This window comes from Sparus aurata, chromosome 7, assembly GCF_900880675.1.
Source record: "Sparus aurata chromosome 7, fSpaAur1.1, whole genome shotgun sequence".
Classification (NCBI taxonomy): domain Eukaryota; kingdom Metazoa; phylum Chordata; class Actinopteri; order Spariformes; family Sparidae; genus Sparus; species Sparus aurata.
In genome coordinates, this window is record NC_044193.1 from 15328960 (window position 1) to 15347093 (window position 18134).

The window sequence follows — 18134 nt, forward strand, 5'->3', positions numbered from 1 at the left end:
GGATACAGAGAAGTTTGAGTCCTGATATCTCGTTGAGTTGCGCTTCATAACCAGATCTGATTGAACCATCTCAAGTTGAAGTACTAAAAAATCCCCAAGGTGCCCTGCAGTCTTCAAAACCAGAACTTTTGAGGTTGCTTCTTTCTGGGAAGTTAGCAGCAGAGATATTTCTCTTGGCATGTGGCCTGGGTATGTAGGACTATCCATAAGTAATTTAATGCTTATTTAGTTTGAGACCTCTCGCTGAACATAAGGAATCGGTTAAAATGTCCATTTATGGTAAAGTTTGCTAACAGTTCTTCACTAAAACAGAGTACTTCCATAAAATAAATAACTTGAATGAATTCGTTTCCTGATTACAACATTTGTCAGTAGCATATCTCAGTTGTGTAATTGTTGATATTGTTGTATTGTCTCAGACTTTGTTGAAAGTGGTGACACTATGGATTAGTCGTGCAGTAGTACAAATTTGTGGTTGTGTGCAGAATGATACTTGGCACTCTTACAGCTGAGAAACAGTCCCTTAATTTTTAGGGATGCCTGATAAAATAAGCTTTAAAATGAAATACTGACATTCATCTGAAATGATCATTTCTGCTGATAAGACAGGCAAGATAAGGCTTTGATTGTGCATACCCATGCGAGCCGTTAACTGAGTAGGTTTCTTGTTTTACCCATTAAATTGGTATATTTTGGTAAGGCATTGTATCGCCACATCTGCCTGTGGGCCATAACAATAAGAGAATGAATTAAAGATATGGTAATTCCACTACAATAGAAACTTGATGTGCTCTGCAATTAGGTGTAAAAATTATACGTGAATATATCAGTATTGGCATCGGCAATTGGCCACTATGATGTAGAAATTATTGGCATATCAGATGTCGACAAAAACTCAGTATCCCGCATCCCTTCTTTTTCTTGAACGACACATCATTTCCTAACAGTGATGCTGACGGATGCTCCCCATACTGCTACCTTATGGGGATGGCATTTTACTCAACTGGAGAGCACAGTTTCTGAATCTCAGCCTACTGAGCTCCTGTGGTATGATGCAGAACAAGATGCTTGCTTCTTGAAAGAGACACCAGAGGATGATGACGTCATAGTGGACAGTGTATGAGTGGGTGTGGCATGGACCAATACTAGCTTACGTCAAGTATATTTGGTGATGGTGTATTTATAAGCAATCGATAACACAAAATGTTTGCCATAAATCGGTTATTGTATAATTATCTGCGCTGCAAATGTGTTGTGAATTGTCGGTGTTGCTTATTTTCTTTAATGTGCCCTCAAACAGTCTCTTCAGTTTAAAACTTTATGTTTTACATTTACTTCAAATTATGTTCAGTCCGACTTCACAGTCTCTGCTGATGAACGTCTTGTGGTTCTCCACTGCCACAGATGGTGCAGATGATCAGATGATCCCCTCTCCTTTTTCTTTGTTTGGCGTCCAAAGCAAACCCAAATGAAACTGCCGGCTAGAAAAGTGTAACTTCCCGTTATAACTCTCCACTTGCAAGGATGAATATTACCTTTATACATCTACCACAATGGTTTGCTCTCCCCTTCCACTTTCACGCTGGCTGCTGCTAGAATCAATTTGAGGCTGGGAGACTGCGTGGAGTGGAATAGGGAAGCAGCAGGCCGCATTGTGCATGCCGCTAAGCATGAAAAATGTTTTCCGCGACTCTGCTGAAACCAACTGAATGCAGGCAACTACAGATAGACTGTGGACTATTAATCAGTTCCATGTGAAAAGATTAGACCTGCTCGTGGTGCCATTAAGTTTTTTGGCGAAGTGAATTATGGCTGTCTGAAAGAAAAAGTGGAGAGAAGATAGCGGAGAGACTACTTCCTGTATTTGCCTCTTAAGTTTTGAAAGGCGGCGGCTGCCTTCGCTTCATAAACAGATTATTTCCTAGCTGATATGAGCCCATGCTGGCACTGATGATGTCAGCCTCAGCCCCCTTTAGGAACTTCTGCGCGCGTGTGCTTGTAGGTGGGGGGTACACCGTGATGGCAATGCATGTGAGGACATTGAAAGATGGTGGTCATTAAAGAGAGCAGGGATTTGGCACCCACTCTGAGGGGCAATGGGGCATACCCAACAGACGCAGTGCACCCTGGGACAAACTCCTGAGCGTCGCTACCAGCTATGCCGTAAGGCGTGTGTGTGTGTGTGTGTGTGTGTGTGTGTGTGTGTGTTCGTATTGGTGTACAGCTGTTATTCTAGTGTTCCTCTCAATAGCCCTCAGGCAGCTGTTAAACACTCTATCAGTGCAGAAGCACCCATGAGCTGCGGGAGGATGAATGTGTTGAGGAGTGAAATGGGTGAGATGTTTAAGTGCTTTTAATTATGCTGAAATAAAAAGGAGCAACATGGGCTGTACCGGGTTAAACATCTGTCATCAGCAGTAAGTAATGGAGCAGGGATTATTTAAAATTTAGCATTTTTGTCCCTATAAGCATCAAAGTTCTGTGGTCACTTCCCACGAGTCCCTGGAAGGATATGGTGGCACTATTTGTCCATATGACCATATTTTTCACTGTACTGGAAAAACAGACAAACAGCAGAGCTGCACACCACAAATCCCATCCTCTAGAACATCTGTCCAATTCCAAAAACTCAAAAGTGTAAGGAAAAACTATGAACTGGAAAGAATTGCAAACCAAAAGGCCAAGTATGAAGTCACGCTGAAGCTGTAATCTAATTTCCGTATTGCAGTTTTTTTTTGGACACATTTTGGAACAATCTCTCTCAAAGTTTTGTTGAATGGTTTGAAGTCCCACATTTCTTTGGGTTTCATTTCTTTTGAGCATTCTACCCTACGCCCACAGGGAGGATGCGCATGAGGTAATGATGTGATTTGTTTTTCTGAGAGATGATTAAAAATCCATAGTCACGTTTAGACATGCTGTTTAATTAATAATGGATACAAGTCTTATGCTCCTTGGAGGCAAACCGCAATTTTCGGCTGGACTGCCACTTTGGTCCTGATTAGAGTCACAAACAATTAGTGGATTAATCAATTTGTTGACTCAAAGCAAATTAATTGTGCAACTATTTTGATGATTGAAATGTAATATGAAACCTTTCAGCAAAGATGTCAAACATTTTCTGGTTCCAGCTTCATAAAATGTGAAGATTTGCTGCTTTTCTGTGTCTAATATGATTAGAGCCTGACCCTCTGTGAATGTTTTGTGCCACTGTCTATAAGGATATTAGGTTGTAAAGGAAACTCTGACATCAGTATATCAGAAGATATTCTTGAATAGAATATAAACATAAACAGACATTTTTAGCAATGATCCTGCAAAAAGTTTAACAATAACCTTGTCAAAATTCTTGTCAAAATCAGATCAGTAAACTTCACTGTAAATTGAATAATTACATATTATCCCAAGCATCTTTTTCTGCATCATGGTCCAGAAAAAACAACAACAAAGTTTTCATATCGGCACATATTGGACAACTTATATGAAGTGAAGACATTAACATATGTGGGATAGGCCGATATCGATATATTGACCGGGCTCTGTTGATGATATTCAAAGAAGAGTCTTTGGGTTTTGGAAATTTGGTTGGACAGAAGAAGCAATTTGAAGATGTCACTTTAGGCTCTGGGAGATTGTGATGAGCCTTTTTCACGATATTTTTCATTTTATATAGACTTATTCGATCAATCATGGAAACAATTGTTCGTTGCAGCCCTAGTCCTGACTGAAATATCTCAACATTAGTTCGATGAAGGATTGTCATGAAATATTGATTCCCAGAGGATGAAGCCTACTGACTTCATTGATCCTCTGACTTTTCTTATCATTCCACTGTGAGGGTGTGACATTTTTGGTTTAAGTGAAAAGCCTCAACAACCACTGAGTGGATGGTCAATTTGAGACCAAGACCAAGATTTTACAGGGTTAAAACTTGAGATTCATTTGTTTCTTACTAAGTCTGACTTGGGTGCTAACTCAAACACCTTAGAGAATAAAGAGCTACCACATTCCTGAGGTTATGATTTTTTTTTTTTACTGCACTCAAAATGCCCTGCTTATTTCCATTTTTAAGTTGTAAGTGACGCTATTTACTGTTTTCAACAGTAATCTCAGATTTTTATCCTTCTAATGATAACACATCGACAGCTGCTGTCACTGCTGTTAACACACCGAAGAATAGGAAAGCAGCGTGTCACCGTGATGATAAAGAAAGACTTGTAGGATCATTATTTAGCTGTTGTTATCTGTCTAGACGTAACAGAGCGTTAATCAATCAGAAGCGAAGAGATACCAGATTTTGAACATTGTTATTAAGCCCCGACAGAAGGCAGAATTCAGTTATCTTTCATTGTAATCAATTGTCAGTAGAATGATGCTGCTTAAAAGATTGAGTGTTTCTATCTGGCAGTAAAAAAACGCTGTCCGGATGTAGTTTTGGATATTTAAGGGATGTGGTCAAGCGTGTATGTTCAACAGGTGCTTTGTAACGCCTCAGATGTGGCTCGATGAAGCAGAAAGGAACACCAGATTTATTTGCTATATAAGAAAAAAGAGACCAGAGTGCCACCTGTTAGCCATCCCACAATCTGGTTTGCCTCCCCAGCCTCTTCGGCCTCTGACTGTGGGTCTGACCATCTGGTAGCCGTCCAAGGCCCAGCGGCCCAGACCACAATTAAACTTTTCCAAGCTCACTTCTTGCAGCACAGTCTAGTATTGAAACATGGTTTCAGCTGTTATATCATTAGTTTTAGTTAGAAGTATTTTCTGACCAAATTTGAGCTTTTCAGAGCGAAAGACGCTGTTTTTTGCACTCATGAGAGACTAAGCTGTATTTCCTATCAGTTGCTGCCCTCTTCTTACATGATTGAGTGGTCCGTCAAAGCTGTGTGTGTGTGCGCGTGTCCTCACAATCCTCCGCGTTCATTCACAGCACAGTGATCTGACTCTGCGACGCCTCCGAGTTCTGATCGAATTCTATATTCAGCCGCATTGATAGATTGCATTATGGTGAATGGAGCGGCGGCGAAGGTGCGGCCAGTCAAGCGAGAAGACTTTCATCCGTGTTTAAAGACGTCTTGCTTTTACGTCTGTGTGATTACCATTTACACTAAGTGTTTAATTTAAATTTTTTCTGTGCACGCGCACAAGTGTGTGTTTGTGTGTTTTACAATCCGCGGGGAGTGTCGCTGTGCCACCAGATACGGGACTCAGACCAACATGCTTTTGAGGCAGGGAGGACAAGCGTGAAATTAATTGTTCCACTTCATCTCCGGCCAGCGCTCTTCTTTTGAGGGAACAATTTGTCGGCTGGCATACAAGGGAGGGCATGAGAGGAGGAGGGCACAGCAATGATTTGCCGTTCCTGGGAGATCCTGTGATCCAGCAGTGATTTCCTGCTTTGGATTTGGGCCGACGCTCCTGTCCCCCCGCGCAAGTAACAGACTCGGAGTGTTTCACAGAATGCGACATCAGTCAAAGTGCAATCGTTTCTCACCCTCACTTTGTGGTTTTTTTCCTCTCGTTTCTGCACACACACACACACACCCACACACACACACACACACACACACACACACACACACACACAGTAGTTGGTCTAGTGAAACTGTGGCGGAAAGCAGAATTGACCTGCATCTGGGTCCCTACCTCTTACCTTCTTCTCTCCTCACCTCCTCTCTCATCCCTTGTCTCTCCACCCCTCCCTTCCTCCTCCTCCTTCTCCTACTCCCCGAGCCGTGTTGGCTGTAATTACAAACACAGCTTTGGGGAATCAGTGGCGCTTTTATATGGAATGATGACAATGCAAGATGTTTGTCCTCCTGAACATGTTTTAGGAAACTACATGCTCTCTCACTGTAGGCACAAGAACGTAGCCTGCATAAATGAATAAATACAAGCGCCGGTGGGAAAACACACTCAATTTGTGGATTTCTGTTTTGGGATTTTGTGGAATAATTCAGGCAGGTCACAATGTTTTATATTGAGTAATTAACGTAAAATTGACATATAGATTAGGCTGCAATTGTTTTGGCTGTCTCACTTCAGATGGAGCTAAGATATTGTATATCTTTCTGAGGACATCATTGATTCAAGGGCTATTTTTGATGTGCAGTGGTAATGGATGTTTTTAGATCGTATAATTAAGTAAAAATAGCAACATGACAATTCAAAAATACTCCATGTCAAGTAAAGTTCCTAGAAAAGGCCTAAATATACTTTAAAAAATAACTTAACAATATGTTTCACCAGTGTTGATGATTACTGATGATTCATTAATCCTCTTATTAAAGGGGATGAGGGTTTTAATGGTAAAGATATTTTAACCTCACTGCCCACATAGCATTGTTTGTTTTACATTGTTTAAACATACCAGTGTGTAGGATTACCAACTCAATGCCACTCCTCTCACCTTCCTCCCCCAAGCCGTTTGATGAGTCCATTCTAGGCTGAAACATGCTGTGGCAACATGGAGGACTCGATAGGAAGAGGACCCGTTCACTCTGTAGGTATAAAAGTCTCATCCTTCCGTAACGAAGGCACAACGATTCTTAGGCTGTGTCTTATATCCCAAACTACCCAATATATATTGGACTATATAGTGAGTTCGCCATTTTGTAGTGCTCCTGGAATGTATAGTGAGATTTATTATACCTCATATAGTTGATTCAAAGTATCCCACAATGCATCGAGAAAAGTAATGCAGGACTGATGGTCACTTACCATTATATGCCATCATGCATTGTGCTTGAGGGGGCAAAAAATAACGTGAGTGTAACCAGAAGTGTCTTTTCATTTGACCAATAGGCTCACTGTAAAGTCCACTACATCAAGCTCCCTGGGTACTGAGTAGGGTTCAGTGAATGAGTGGGTGACAGCCTTAGCTTCAAGTGATTATACACCAATGAAAAGATTATTATGAATATTGTGTTCCATTTCTGCCCCTAACTCCTACACACTGGACACTGAATGTGTTTATTTAACATTGTAAAGCTGTGATTTGCAGCTACACCCTATCCCCAGTGATATATGAATGAGAAAAGCTAGTCCTTAATATTGCTATTCGTGGTACATTGAATCAAGAATCCAAACACCATTAATGGTCAAGTGAATGAAAGAAAGGAGATATTTTGAGAAGAGTATCGTATTAAAAAGAGTGACAGGGAGTTCCTCATATTCCATTTCCTTTCATATCCCTTTTTTTTCTTTTTTTTTCCTAAATCTGTTGTTGTCGATCACTTTCTTGAAGCAAAATGCTTTTTTTTCCCAAGCTTCACTTGGACACTTGTCATGGACACTAGAACCTTTCCTGATTGTCAGACATGTTTGCTCATTTCAAGGGTTCGGTGCATACGAGAGTCTGTTAAGTGGACTAATTGGTCACTATGTCCCTGTGTTGTCCCTCTTGTCAACTCCCAGCACACGCACAACGAACGCGCTCACACACTCACACACACACACACACACACACACACACACACACACACACACACACACACACACAAACACACACACACACACACACACACACACACTCAGCAGACATACACACACACACATTCAAAGTCTTGTCTCTTTTGTTACACCAAGCCAGACTCATTCGTTCGCAGCCAGACGAGCGGGCGCGCAAGCACACAAAACAAACAAGGCTGCCTTTTGTGAATGAGAACCAAATAATGCAGCTTGAATGATACAGGATACTATAGCATGCAGTCTTGTAATTCAGGGTCGCATGCCCGGCTTCTTGGCGCATGCTTCTGCTGCTTGCTGCTGCGAGTGTTCTGCTGGATATTCTGAGCCGGAGTGACAGGAAACGCCTGAGCGGCAAACAAAAAATTCAAATCAATAACTTTTAGTTGTTTACATTTAGATGATTTTGTAATTAATTTGAAATCGTGATTCGCCCCTTCGACTTTTAACTGTGTAATCCATGTATGTGCTGAAAGTAATTTGATAATTAATAATGGAAGAATCCAAGGAGCATGGTTTATATGTTTGTGTCTGTACACAGATGTTGGAGTGTAAACATAAATCTTAGTGCCAGTTAGAGTGTGTGTGTGTGTGTGTGTGTGTGTGTGTGTGTGTGTGTGTGTGTGTGTGTGTGTGTGTGTGTGTGTGAGAGAGAGAGAGAGAGAGAGAGAGAGAGACAGACAGAGATGGAAGGAAAGGAGCAATTCAAACAGCTGTGAGATTGTGTGAGAGTGGGCTGAGGTAAAGTGGGCTCTGGTGACGCGTAAAATGAGCTGGGATTTGGGGGATTGGGGTTCAGTCTTGGTGTGAAATGAAGTTTTTCCCCTTCATTAATCACTTTATTGTCAAGCCCCAAGGACACGTATTACATAGACACAAACACATAAAGTATTATGTCATTCGGGAGTCTACTAACGCTTGATTGTGACCAGCAGAAAGACAGAAAGACAAACCGTGCTCGTGCGCATATATGTATCCTAATGACTACGGAAAAATGTTTTGTATGAGAGCTGCCCTCTTCTATATCTATTGGATCTACTGTACAACTATGTTTTATGTGTTCAGTATGTGTGTTCGTGTAGGGTGACACATGTCTATTTTCCTGTGTGCTAATATGCAGCCTGGATATGCAAATTCTAGCCTGTTATTGTTGTCCCACAGTCAGAGCGCACTGTGTAGGAGAGAGATTATCAGCATCAGCTCATTCATGTGATGCGGCACAGCAAAGGGGGGGGCGGGGACTGAGTTACCACAGACCATACAGTATGTGTCACCACTGGTTGTCTTCAGCACCGTCGAAACTGCTTTTTTTCAGTGGAAACGTGCGTTAGCTTTCGCAGCCTTATCGTGCTCGGGGAGAATAAATCTGTGACTGGGCTGCGGTATTGTTCATGAGCACACAAAGTTATTTTTGCTTCGGAAAGCTCCGTTTGGAACTGAACCTCGAGCTGCTCTATTCAACCTGCCACAGTCGGCTGAATAAAATGTTAAAACTATACGTTTCCGCAAAAAACAGATCATTTGAAAGTTTTAAATTTCTCTGTGTTGCATTTCTTAAGATTCATTTTCCAAAGGCTGCCAAGCCAGTCAACAGAGTTCGAGACCTCATTTCAACATTTGTAAGTGTGAACCCACTGGATATTTTTAAAGAGACCTCTGGAGAATGTCCAGCCAGGTTTGTTGCCACAGAACCATGTGTTTTTTATGAGATCTTGTGACACGGACATCTCATGGCTTGTTTGTGGTGACTAAAGCAGGTACTTTAATCCAAACGTGATCTTTTCCTAACCTTAACCTATTGGTTTATGTGCCTAAACGTTAACCGCCCAAAATTGACCCTGGAGCGTTGCAGAGACAAAGACTCGTTGCATAGTCAAGATTTGACTGTATACTTTATGCAAACACAGTGATGCCCTAAACTGCTGCCAATCTCTTTGTGTAGTTAATGACATTATTTGAATTAAAAGTGAATTTTTTCATATCATCCCTCTTGTGACTGTGTTCTAATCAGTTAGTACGTCCTAGTTATCCTGACTAGACCATTTCGTTAGGTCTCTTTGAGCACTAAGCACTCAGAGAGACTAAGTGACATGAAACAGAGTTCAGCGCAGCAATTTTCTGAAGTGTCATCATGAAGCACACATAAATATCTACAGGCTAGAAGAGAAAGAAGCATGTGGAAACAAGGAAGTGGTTTTAAAATGTCAAAGCTGGTTACTGAACAACGGGGATGAGCGAGGAATAGAAACGGCTTGCGTCAGAAGAATAAAGGTTGAATAAAATCGGGCTGTGTTCAGGGTTTAGGATGTGGTGGGAATGGAATGTAACAGAAAGAGAAAAGTTATTCACAATGAAACAAAAAAATGATGTAGGCAAGAAAATGTTTCTTTTTTTGTTGTTATTTAACATATTTGCATGAACCGACCTTTACAGAACAGCCCACGTCTTAGATATATCTGGCCTACATATATCTCAACAGCTAAGCTGGCAATTAAAATATTTTTGAAATCAAAAGGAATGAGGAACAAAACAAGAGCAATGGGATGTAAAATAGATAAATAAGTAAATAAAGGAACAGCTCCCTTGTTGGTTGCAAAAAGTTTGATCTGAAGCCCAGCCCAGATTGTAGGTAAGCAGAAGTCTCCCTGTTGAAATGAGCAGCACATGTGTGACTGGTAAATCAGGTCAGTATCCAGGTGCACAAGCCTGAGCCATGTACAAAAAAATTGAACAATCCTCTGGGAAAAGTGAACAGGAACATTATTTTGTGCTCATATCAGTAGGCGTTAGCAGCAGTCGTGGACGTGAGCAGGTGCTCCAGCTGAGGACACGTAGAATAACTAGTGCAGTGCCTGTTCAAAACATGAAGTTAAACACAGATTTTCTGGGGATTTAAGGAGTTTACAGATCCAGTCTCGTTGATATTTATGATTTAACATATCCATCCAACAGCACAACCAATGAGAGAGGAGTCCCAGAGCAAGTGATGGTGCCTTCAGGCAACGGTAAATATTCTAGCCATTGAGGCTTACATTGACAAGTAAATGTGTTGACCGCGTCTCTGCACTCATCCAGACTCATTCAACCTTCTGCTTTTGTTTATTACTCAATCCAATGCTTAGCTAAAACAAGTTGTCGCACCATGCTAATCTCGCCCTTCTGCTTCCCGATGAGATCACCTGTGAGGGTCACACAATCGCTCTAAATTTGACACTGTGCCTCTGTGGGTCCTCAACAATAAACCTGCTAAGTGTGAAGTAGATTGTGTGAATGGTTCTGGAGATATGCAATGAACAGACAGAGAGACAGACACACATTCCTTGCTCTATATTTCGATATTTGACCTTAAACGGGTTCTTTAAACCTCCACTATATTTCTGATACTGCAGTAGCAACAACCCTGCAGCTGGAAGGGTGTTTCCCTGTCTGGCTCAAGGACACTTAAGCAGGGTCCTTATTAACCCAGGAGCATGAATCGGACTCCTCTGATTGTCTTCTTCTTCTTCACTGCACCACTATCCTGCTGCTAAACTTGCCATTGAAGGCTGCTGCAGAAACTTTCCTCTGCCTCTCCTGGGAAATGGTAGTTCTGGATGTGTGTCAGTTGGCTTCCCTGTGAAGATGATGTGATGTGAAGAGGATAGCTTCGGGCTAATTAGGCCTGGTCTGCCCCGGTCTGCTCTGGTCAGCCTTGAATGCACATAGCGCTGCAGACAGCCTGTGGTCAGCTGGACCCTCTCAGCCTCTCACTGACCACACAAACCCGATCGCAAACACATAAACACTTCGGTTCAGGCTGTAGGCGCTGGGCGCTTCCCTTATGCCTCTGTGGAGTGTTTAATATGTGTCAGTTCTGGGCTAGTTTAGTAGAGCCAAAAATATACTGGTTTCAATAGAAAAGAGAGAACAATTCTTAGCTATGACTGCGCCCATGGAGTCGGCCCATTCATTTTTATAATTAGCAAAGGAAGTGGGTGCAGTGGAGAAGGAGGGAGATGAAAGAGGAGAACGGGAGACACACAAAGTGGAGAGGAGAAGCCCTAGTGAGCCAAGCAAGGGGAAAGAGGACAAAGAGGAAATTGGTGAAGAAACCAGTCAAGCCAGTTCAGGTTTGAGGTGCTGCTGACCTGTCAGCTTTAACAGCCCACCACCACCACCAGCCGCAGCCGCAGCAGCAGCAGCAGCAGCAGCAGCAGCAGCAGCAGCAGCCAGGAACCAGGATTGGCCTAAAAGATGGATGTTCTGTCGCTCTGACATACTGCAGTTGTCTGTCAGGCAGAGGGATTACCGCTCTGATTTTCGTACGGTTACGGTCGCTGTGATTTGGCTTCTGAGTCATCAGCCAGTCACTTTGATTGGCCACAGAAGATGTTACTTGAGGCTGCAATTAATTAGCAGTGCGGTTGGGTGAAGGGATAAAGGTTTGTTTTAGGAAATGTCAAACTTGTGGTTGTGGTGGCTGGTGCGCAGAACGGTTGTGAAGGAGCATTTCTTTCTTTCTTTCTTTCTTTTCTTCTCCCTCCTTGTGTCTGATGCAATCTTTACCGAATGCAAGAGACAGAAGCGTTTTCTTGGATGGCTGGGCCATGGCGTTTGAAGACAATTTTGATACTCTGAACTGCTTTTGCCATGACACGCAAATGAATTTGGCAGCAGAGGCACCACTTCGGCAGCATTTCAAAGACACACAGACGGTTCAGTGTTATAGCTGTGAACGGGGTGTTGATGCTATGATATGGAGATAAAGATGAAACAGCGAGTGTTTTCCCTTCATGAGCCTGATTTCATTCAACCTTCCCCGGCTTTTTTTTATTGTCGGCTCCTGCTTCTCCTTGTCTTTAAATCTATCTCTTGCCTTGCCTTCAGCCCGGTGGAAGAACTTTCACACTCTCCCCTCCTCCCAGATTCCATTATACTATAAGTCAGACACCCATCTACTCGAAAAGTACCCTGATGAATCAGACCCTCTTCCCTCTAATCACTATAATTGCTTAATCTCTCCTACCTTTGCTCTTATTTTAATTCTTTTCCCGAGCACATTCCTCTTACACTGTCGCTCTGACATCACAGGGATGTTGTACCTTCAGGCTCACTGGCCCTTGCACTTCTTATAATTGGTTGCTTGTAAGGATGAATGTAGTAATTAACGGATTTGACCTTTACCTATTGTCTTGTATAGTGTAAGTCACTCTGCTTACTATTTATGTCGTAAAATATTAAAGTCAGTGTGAATTTTGAGCCTCCTTCCTCTGCTTGTGCCCATCTGCTGCTCTATGAACACAGATAGCATTTCGCACGCCTGTCTAACCTCCCACTTCAACATCATCGCCACATGCTCCTTCTCTTCACCCATCGTCCCATTTCTCTAGTTTCTGCCTTCACTTTTCACCCTTCCTTCCTTCCTTCCTTCCTTCCTGTACCTGTCTTTGCACCTCTTGAATCCCGTTGCACCCACACAGTGTTTGCTCTCGCTATCACACTCTCTCCATCTCACTCATTCTCACTTTTTTTTCTTACCGTTATCTCTCTTTCCCTCCTTTCTCGCATGTTTTCTGTCTGGCTCCAGCTTTCTCTTGGGCTGGGGAGTGGAGAAAAGCAATGCACTCATAATTCTAACAAGATAACAATCATTGATCAAACCCAGTGTCCCCTCTGAGTGCCTGTTTTTGGTGCTTGATTGCTTTTCACTTCCGTTTTGCAATAAACTGACTTGTCTTAGTTCACTAAAGGGATTGAGCAATTTTTGCACAGCGTCTTTCTTCACTTGCTACTTACAGCTGCAACCACAGAGCCCAACCCCCTTATAATAAAAGTTCTTGGTATGAAGCAGAAAAATATCGCTCTCTGTTCAGCGATGTCCTGCAGTTTTTCAGATGACTGCCTAAATCCAAAAAGCTGCTTGCTGCCTGAGTGTCTGACGCCGTCCCCATTCCTCCTCCCACCGTGATCTCTCTCCCCCCTTCGCCCTGCTCCCGGTGTGTGTTGTTGCGCAGGAGCAGCTGCGTCTTAGCAGGTTGGCATAACATTAGAGGGGGCATGCTATTTGATATGGCGGTAATCTTCCGTTAAATCCCCCAAGAGTGAAACACAGCCGCCCTCAGCTTTGCACACATTTAAAAAATGGTTTTCTTATTTTTTTCCCGTTTTTTCTTTCCGTACAAGTATACCCCCTGCTTACATCAGCTCTGCATATATGTGTATATGTATGTGTGTGTGTGTGTGTGTGTGTGTGTGTGTGTGGCATGTATGGGTGTGGAATTAGCAGGACTTAATGTCACTGTCCCTGGCTAAGGCCCGGGTTAAGCTAAGAACCCCGGTATTGGTTTGGAGCACAATAATGTGATTTAGTGAAGTGCAAATACTGAGGACACTGGTGTGTCATCGATGCTAAATGTGTGGTTGGTAAAATCTGAAGGTGGTTGATAATTCTCTTGGCTGAGCTGATTGGTTTCCGTTTATATATAGATTAATTTGGGGAAGCAACTCCTACTGAGCTGTAGTCCACTGAACCACTGATGCTGCATTCTTGGTATTACAGATGATGGTTGTATACGGTTATTACATTTTTTCTCTTTGTAATTCTACTGCTGCTGCATCTCCTTACCCTGAGAAGACCTATTGAATGTTTGCTCATTGATCGATTTTCTATTATTTCCATGTCATGCACATAAAAGGCCAAACCCTCATCGGTTTTAAAAGGCATATACAGTTGTAGCGGTCAGAGGTTTAATTTCGTTACAAAACTACATTCTATTTTGCAGCTTGGTCTTGTATAAGATATTCTGCTAGAATATTCAGCAAAACAACACCTCACCCTCAATCTCACTTGGGTCACGCAACAAACAAAGTCTGTCCTGTGTGGTTAAACCTGCCGGTCTCTGGGGCTAATGGTGGTGTTCCTGCATAGAACTGTGCACACAGTGAACTATGTCTTTTGTTTAAATTGTACTACACATACGTTTCTAAGCTGTAGCTTGTCCTCATGAGGAAACGAGTTCATATTTTTTGCTTATACCACATATCAACAGACCATGAGAAATATTTTTCCCCCGATCTCCTGAGTACCACAAAGTAACATGTTCTGGGAAACAAATGACAAATCATTCAGGTAGAATTAGGATTTCAACTCATTAGCAATCCAATATCGTTTGAGTGAGTCTCTGATCAAATGTTTATTCTAGAGCTGAATTATTTGACACTTATGTCTGATGTTTGGAGGTTCCCATCCAAGTTTTTCCTCAGGTTTCTGTCAGGTTTTTTTCCCCTTGTTAAACTCTTATTTTATGTTTTTCTATCAATGATCTACTGTAAGAATAGATTGTGTCACACACTGTAAACTTGTGATTTTATATATTGAAAGAAACAAGGCGTTATTGCATACTCATCTCCAAAAAATACCTAGAGAGTAATAGAGCCTGACCAACATCCAGTCTGTCCAGTTTTGTTTATTACACATATCGGCATTAGTGTATATTTTGGCTGATTTGTATCATTATAAAAACTTTTTTTATTGAACATTACACATAAAAACATGCTTTAGGTCATTTATCTGTATTAAATTCCCAGCAAAGTTTACTGTTTTTGTCCATGGATATAATTTTGTACAATAAAGCTTATTGTTTAACTGTAAAGTATCCTGCCTTTGTTACATACCTTAATCACAAAGTGCCTGATGACCACAATTGAGGGGTCTTTGCAGAAATGTCTCTGTGTGGGTACATATATTATATATACTTTATATATATTAGACTGAAGTGTCATTATTTCATTTCATAACTGATCATTATGTATATTTTTACCACTTAACCTTTTGACTCAAAGCTGAACGTAAAAACTAAGTAGAATTACTGCAGATGTGATGCTGAACATTAGCATGGGCTCACACTGGGAAATGCATGCTATCAAATGTTAAATGTATTGCATAGGAAATCACTTTATTGGAATGAGAACACATCATTTAGTGTTTTAACTGGTGTGGTAACTGTGGCCTGATAACATGAATGTGTTTTTTTCCTCCAGAAATACAAGGAGTTTGAGCGGGCGGTGCGGGTGGAGGAGATCGACGGGCTGCGGCTGGTGAAGCGGCTCGCAGAGGACATGGAAGAGATGTTTCACAAGAAGGCCCAGGCAATGAAGGTACTTGTTTTTCTACTCAAATCTCTAATCTCTTCTAAATTACAATATAATACAACTCCTATAAAAGCACAACAAAATGTGATGTATGTTATGCACTGTTGCGCTGAGCCACATGACAAATTAAAACTATGTAATTACAAAGAATGAGTCTTTTTCAGGTGCGTTGGTAGATCTGTTACCAAAGCTAAAAGTGCTGGTCTGAGGTTGGTGAAATCACTTGGTGCAGTAGTTATTTCTGACCACTGTGCTGACCCCATTGGATGTCTGAAGAGGTGCTGTCATGTCACTTTGCCAGAGTGTAACAAGACACATCTTGGGTTTGCCGTGTGTGAGAGAGATATGTGAGAGACTTGGAGGGGGGGGGGGACTGCTGGTGAGGTGACAGACAGAGAGAGGCTGTGATCCACCAATCAGTGCCTGTGTCACTTTATTGATCCGCTCAGGTCAGACATCGGCATCTACTGTAAGAGGCCACTTAAGGACAATGCTCTACAAACTGAAAATCAAAATCATAAACTAGGATCATATGCATTAGGCAAATATCTAGGTCAGGGTGAGTCTCCGTCATCCCATTCGTAGGTTGACTTGCAATGACATGACATATATTTTTAAAATCCATGGAGAGAGCAGAGTCTGTTTATTCCACCAAAACACCGGCCATGACACCAGCTCAGAGAGAATAATATCTGAAATTTTCCTCCCCTAATAGTTGTTATCGATAAAAATCGAGTCGTGGTTGGGCTTTAATTTTTATGCCATGGGTAAAGCAAGAGCACGGTGTTGGGTTTGCCAGTACATATTTGTCAACTTTAATGTCTGTTTTCTCTGACACTGACAACAAATGTGATGCATCACCAACGTAATATCACTCAGGCAGTCTTAATCATCTGGGTTCACCATATTATGTAGCTCTAGGTAAGATTGCAGGTAATCCACAAAATAAATCCTCACAAAAATTGATCTAGCTACAGTACATAACATTAAACAACTCGATTATGTGTAAAAGTCTCATCACATGGCACATAAACCCGTTTCGGCTGCCTTCTCTGGGTGTCTAATAAGTTGTAATAATAATTGTAGTTTTTGTGCATATTTATACCATGTACAGCGGGTTAATCCCATCATGTGAAATAGTGTGTAATAGCGTACAGAAATCTGCTATTTGGTTTCTAATTAGAGTATCATTTGGTAATAAGGTCTCAGTGTAGTATTCAATCTCTGATCTGATCTAGAGCTGAACGCTTCATTCACCACTGCTGTCAGTACAGTATGAACACACTTGTTCATATCTGCCGGTGAGCTAAATGTCTTTTAATAGTATACCTGTGTGTGTGTCTGCATGTGTGTGTGTGCGTGCATGTGTGCGCGTTTGTCAGTGTTGTAACAGGCGCAGTTCAGGATGTGTCCACGGTGCACTGCCTCTCTGGCAGCAGCTCTAGCTCCAGGTGATAGATCCTATCAGGACAACATGGTGCTGTTAACAGAAATTGGATTTCTCTCTGAGAGTCTGGTCCAAGGATACGAGCTGAAAGGAAAAAGCGAGGGAGGGAGAGAGAGGGGGCCACAGAGAGTGACACACCATTTCCATGCTTTAGCTGTGCTTCTGCCTGTGTCATTATACCTACGTATGATACCTGTGCCTGCTCGGGCTGCATGACCGTGCCTGTTCGACAGTGTTACCTCCGCTTTTGGAAGCATCCTCCAACTGTCCACATGCACAACAGTCTCCAGCGAGCGCACAGGGGAAGATGATGTATTTCATGCTAACATGAGTCATCTGACATTTTCGAAAAATATGCCTCCTAGGCTTATACAACGATTGCTGGCGTGGAAGCAAGGTTCTAATTGAATATTGCTGCATGTTGTGTTATTAACTCCTGTAATAGAAAATTAAGGACTTAATCGGTTCTCTAATAATTATGAACATTGTTTTGGATTCAGTCACTGCTGCTCCCTTTCCAAACCAGTATTCAACGAACATAACAATTTTTATTTTTATCTGAGAGAAACATGTCTTGTCAGCTCATTTCAACTGTCTGATAAATGCACATGTTGACAAGCTTTGCGCTTTTTTTATATTTGATCTTGTGACATAGTTGTCTGTGTGTGCCACCTCCACGAGAGTGAGCTAAACCCCTGGAGATTCTCTAAAACCGTCTGCCAGGATGCTGGATGCCTGATAATTGTACATCTCAGGGGGCTGTGTGTGCCACTGTGAATTCATACGTGTGTTGAATCAAAGTTATGGGGGTTGATGGGAAGATTAGAGGTAATGTTGGTCACAGGCAGGAATGAATTGCGCTACTGCAACGACAGATGAAAGTCATGGGAGGAACAGAAGGGAAAGAAAGGAATAAAAGATTTAAGAAACTGGACGAGCGACAGAAAAGGCCCCCACGCTTACATCCATGGAGAATTGAACTCTCGTCAGCTGGCGTCATGATTCTACTTCACCTCCGCCCTCCTCATTTTGGCCACTGCCAGTCGTCCTTGTGATGAATTGTCAGTCACGAGCATACAATGGAAGTGTG

The 18134-nt window shown here is 42.0% G+C and overlaps 1 protein-coding gene and 1 long non-coding RNA gene across 3 annotated transcripts in view; one reads left to right on the forward strand and one right to left on the reverse strand.

Moving 5' to 3' along the window:
• The window catches only part of LOC115585088 (uncharacterized), a 28160-nt gene extending 14735 nt beyond the window's left edge, over nucleotides 1–13425 (reverse strand). Inside the window, exons 1-2 of the long non-coding RNA XR_003984663.1 lie at nucleotides 13243–13425; nucleotides 12985–13045 (exon numbers count right to left, since the gene is read on the reverse strand). This is a non-coding gene — a long non-coding RNA (uncharacterized LOC115585088). The remainder of the gene's footprint in view (nucleotides 1–12984; nucleotides 13046–13242) is intronic.
• cacna2d3a (calcium channel, voltage-dependent, alpha 2/delta subunit 3a) overlaps nucleotides 1–18134 on the forward strand; it is a 129379-nt gene that overhangs the window by 9992 nt on the left and 101253 nt on the right. For both annotated transcript variants that reach the window (XM_030423179.1, XM_030423180.1), the window contains exon 3: nucleotides 15487–15603. In XM_030423179.1, coding sequence (XP_030279039.1) covers nucleotides 15487–15603 — 117 coding nt within the window. The remainder of the gene's footprint in view (nucleotides 1–15486; nucleotides 15604–18134) is intronic.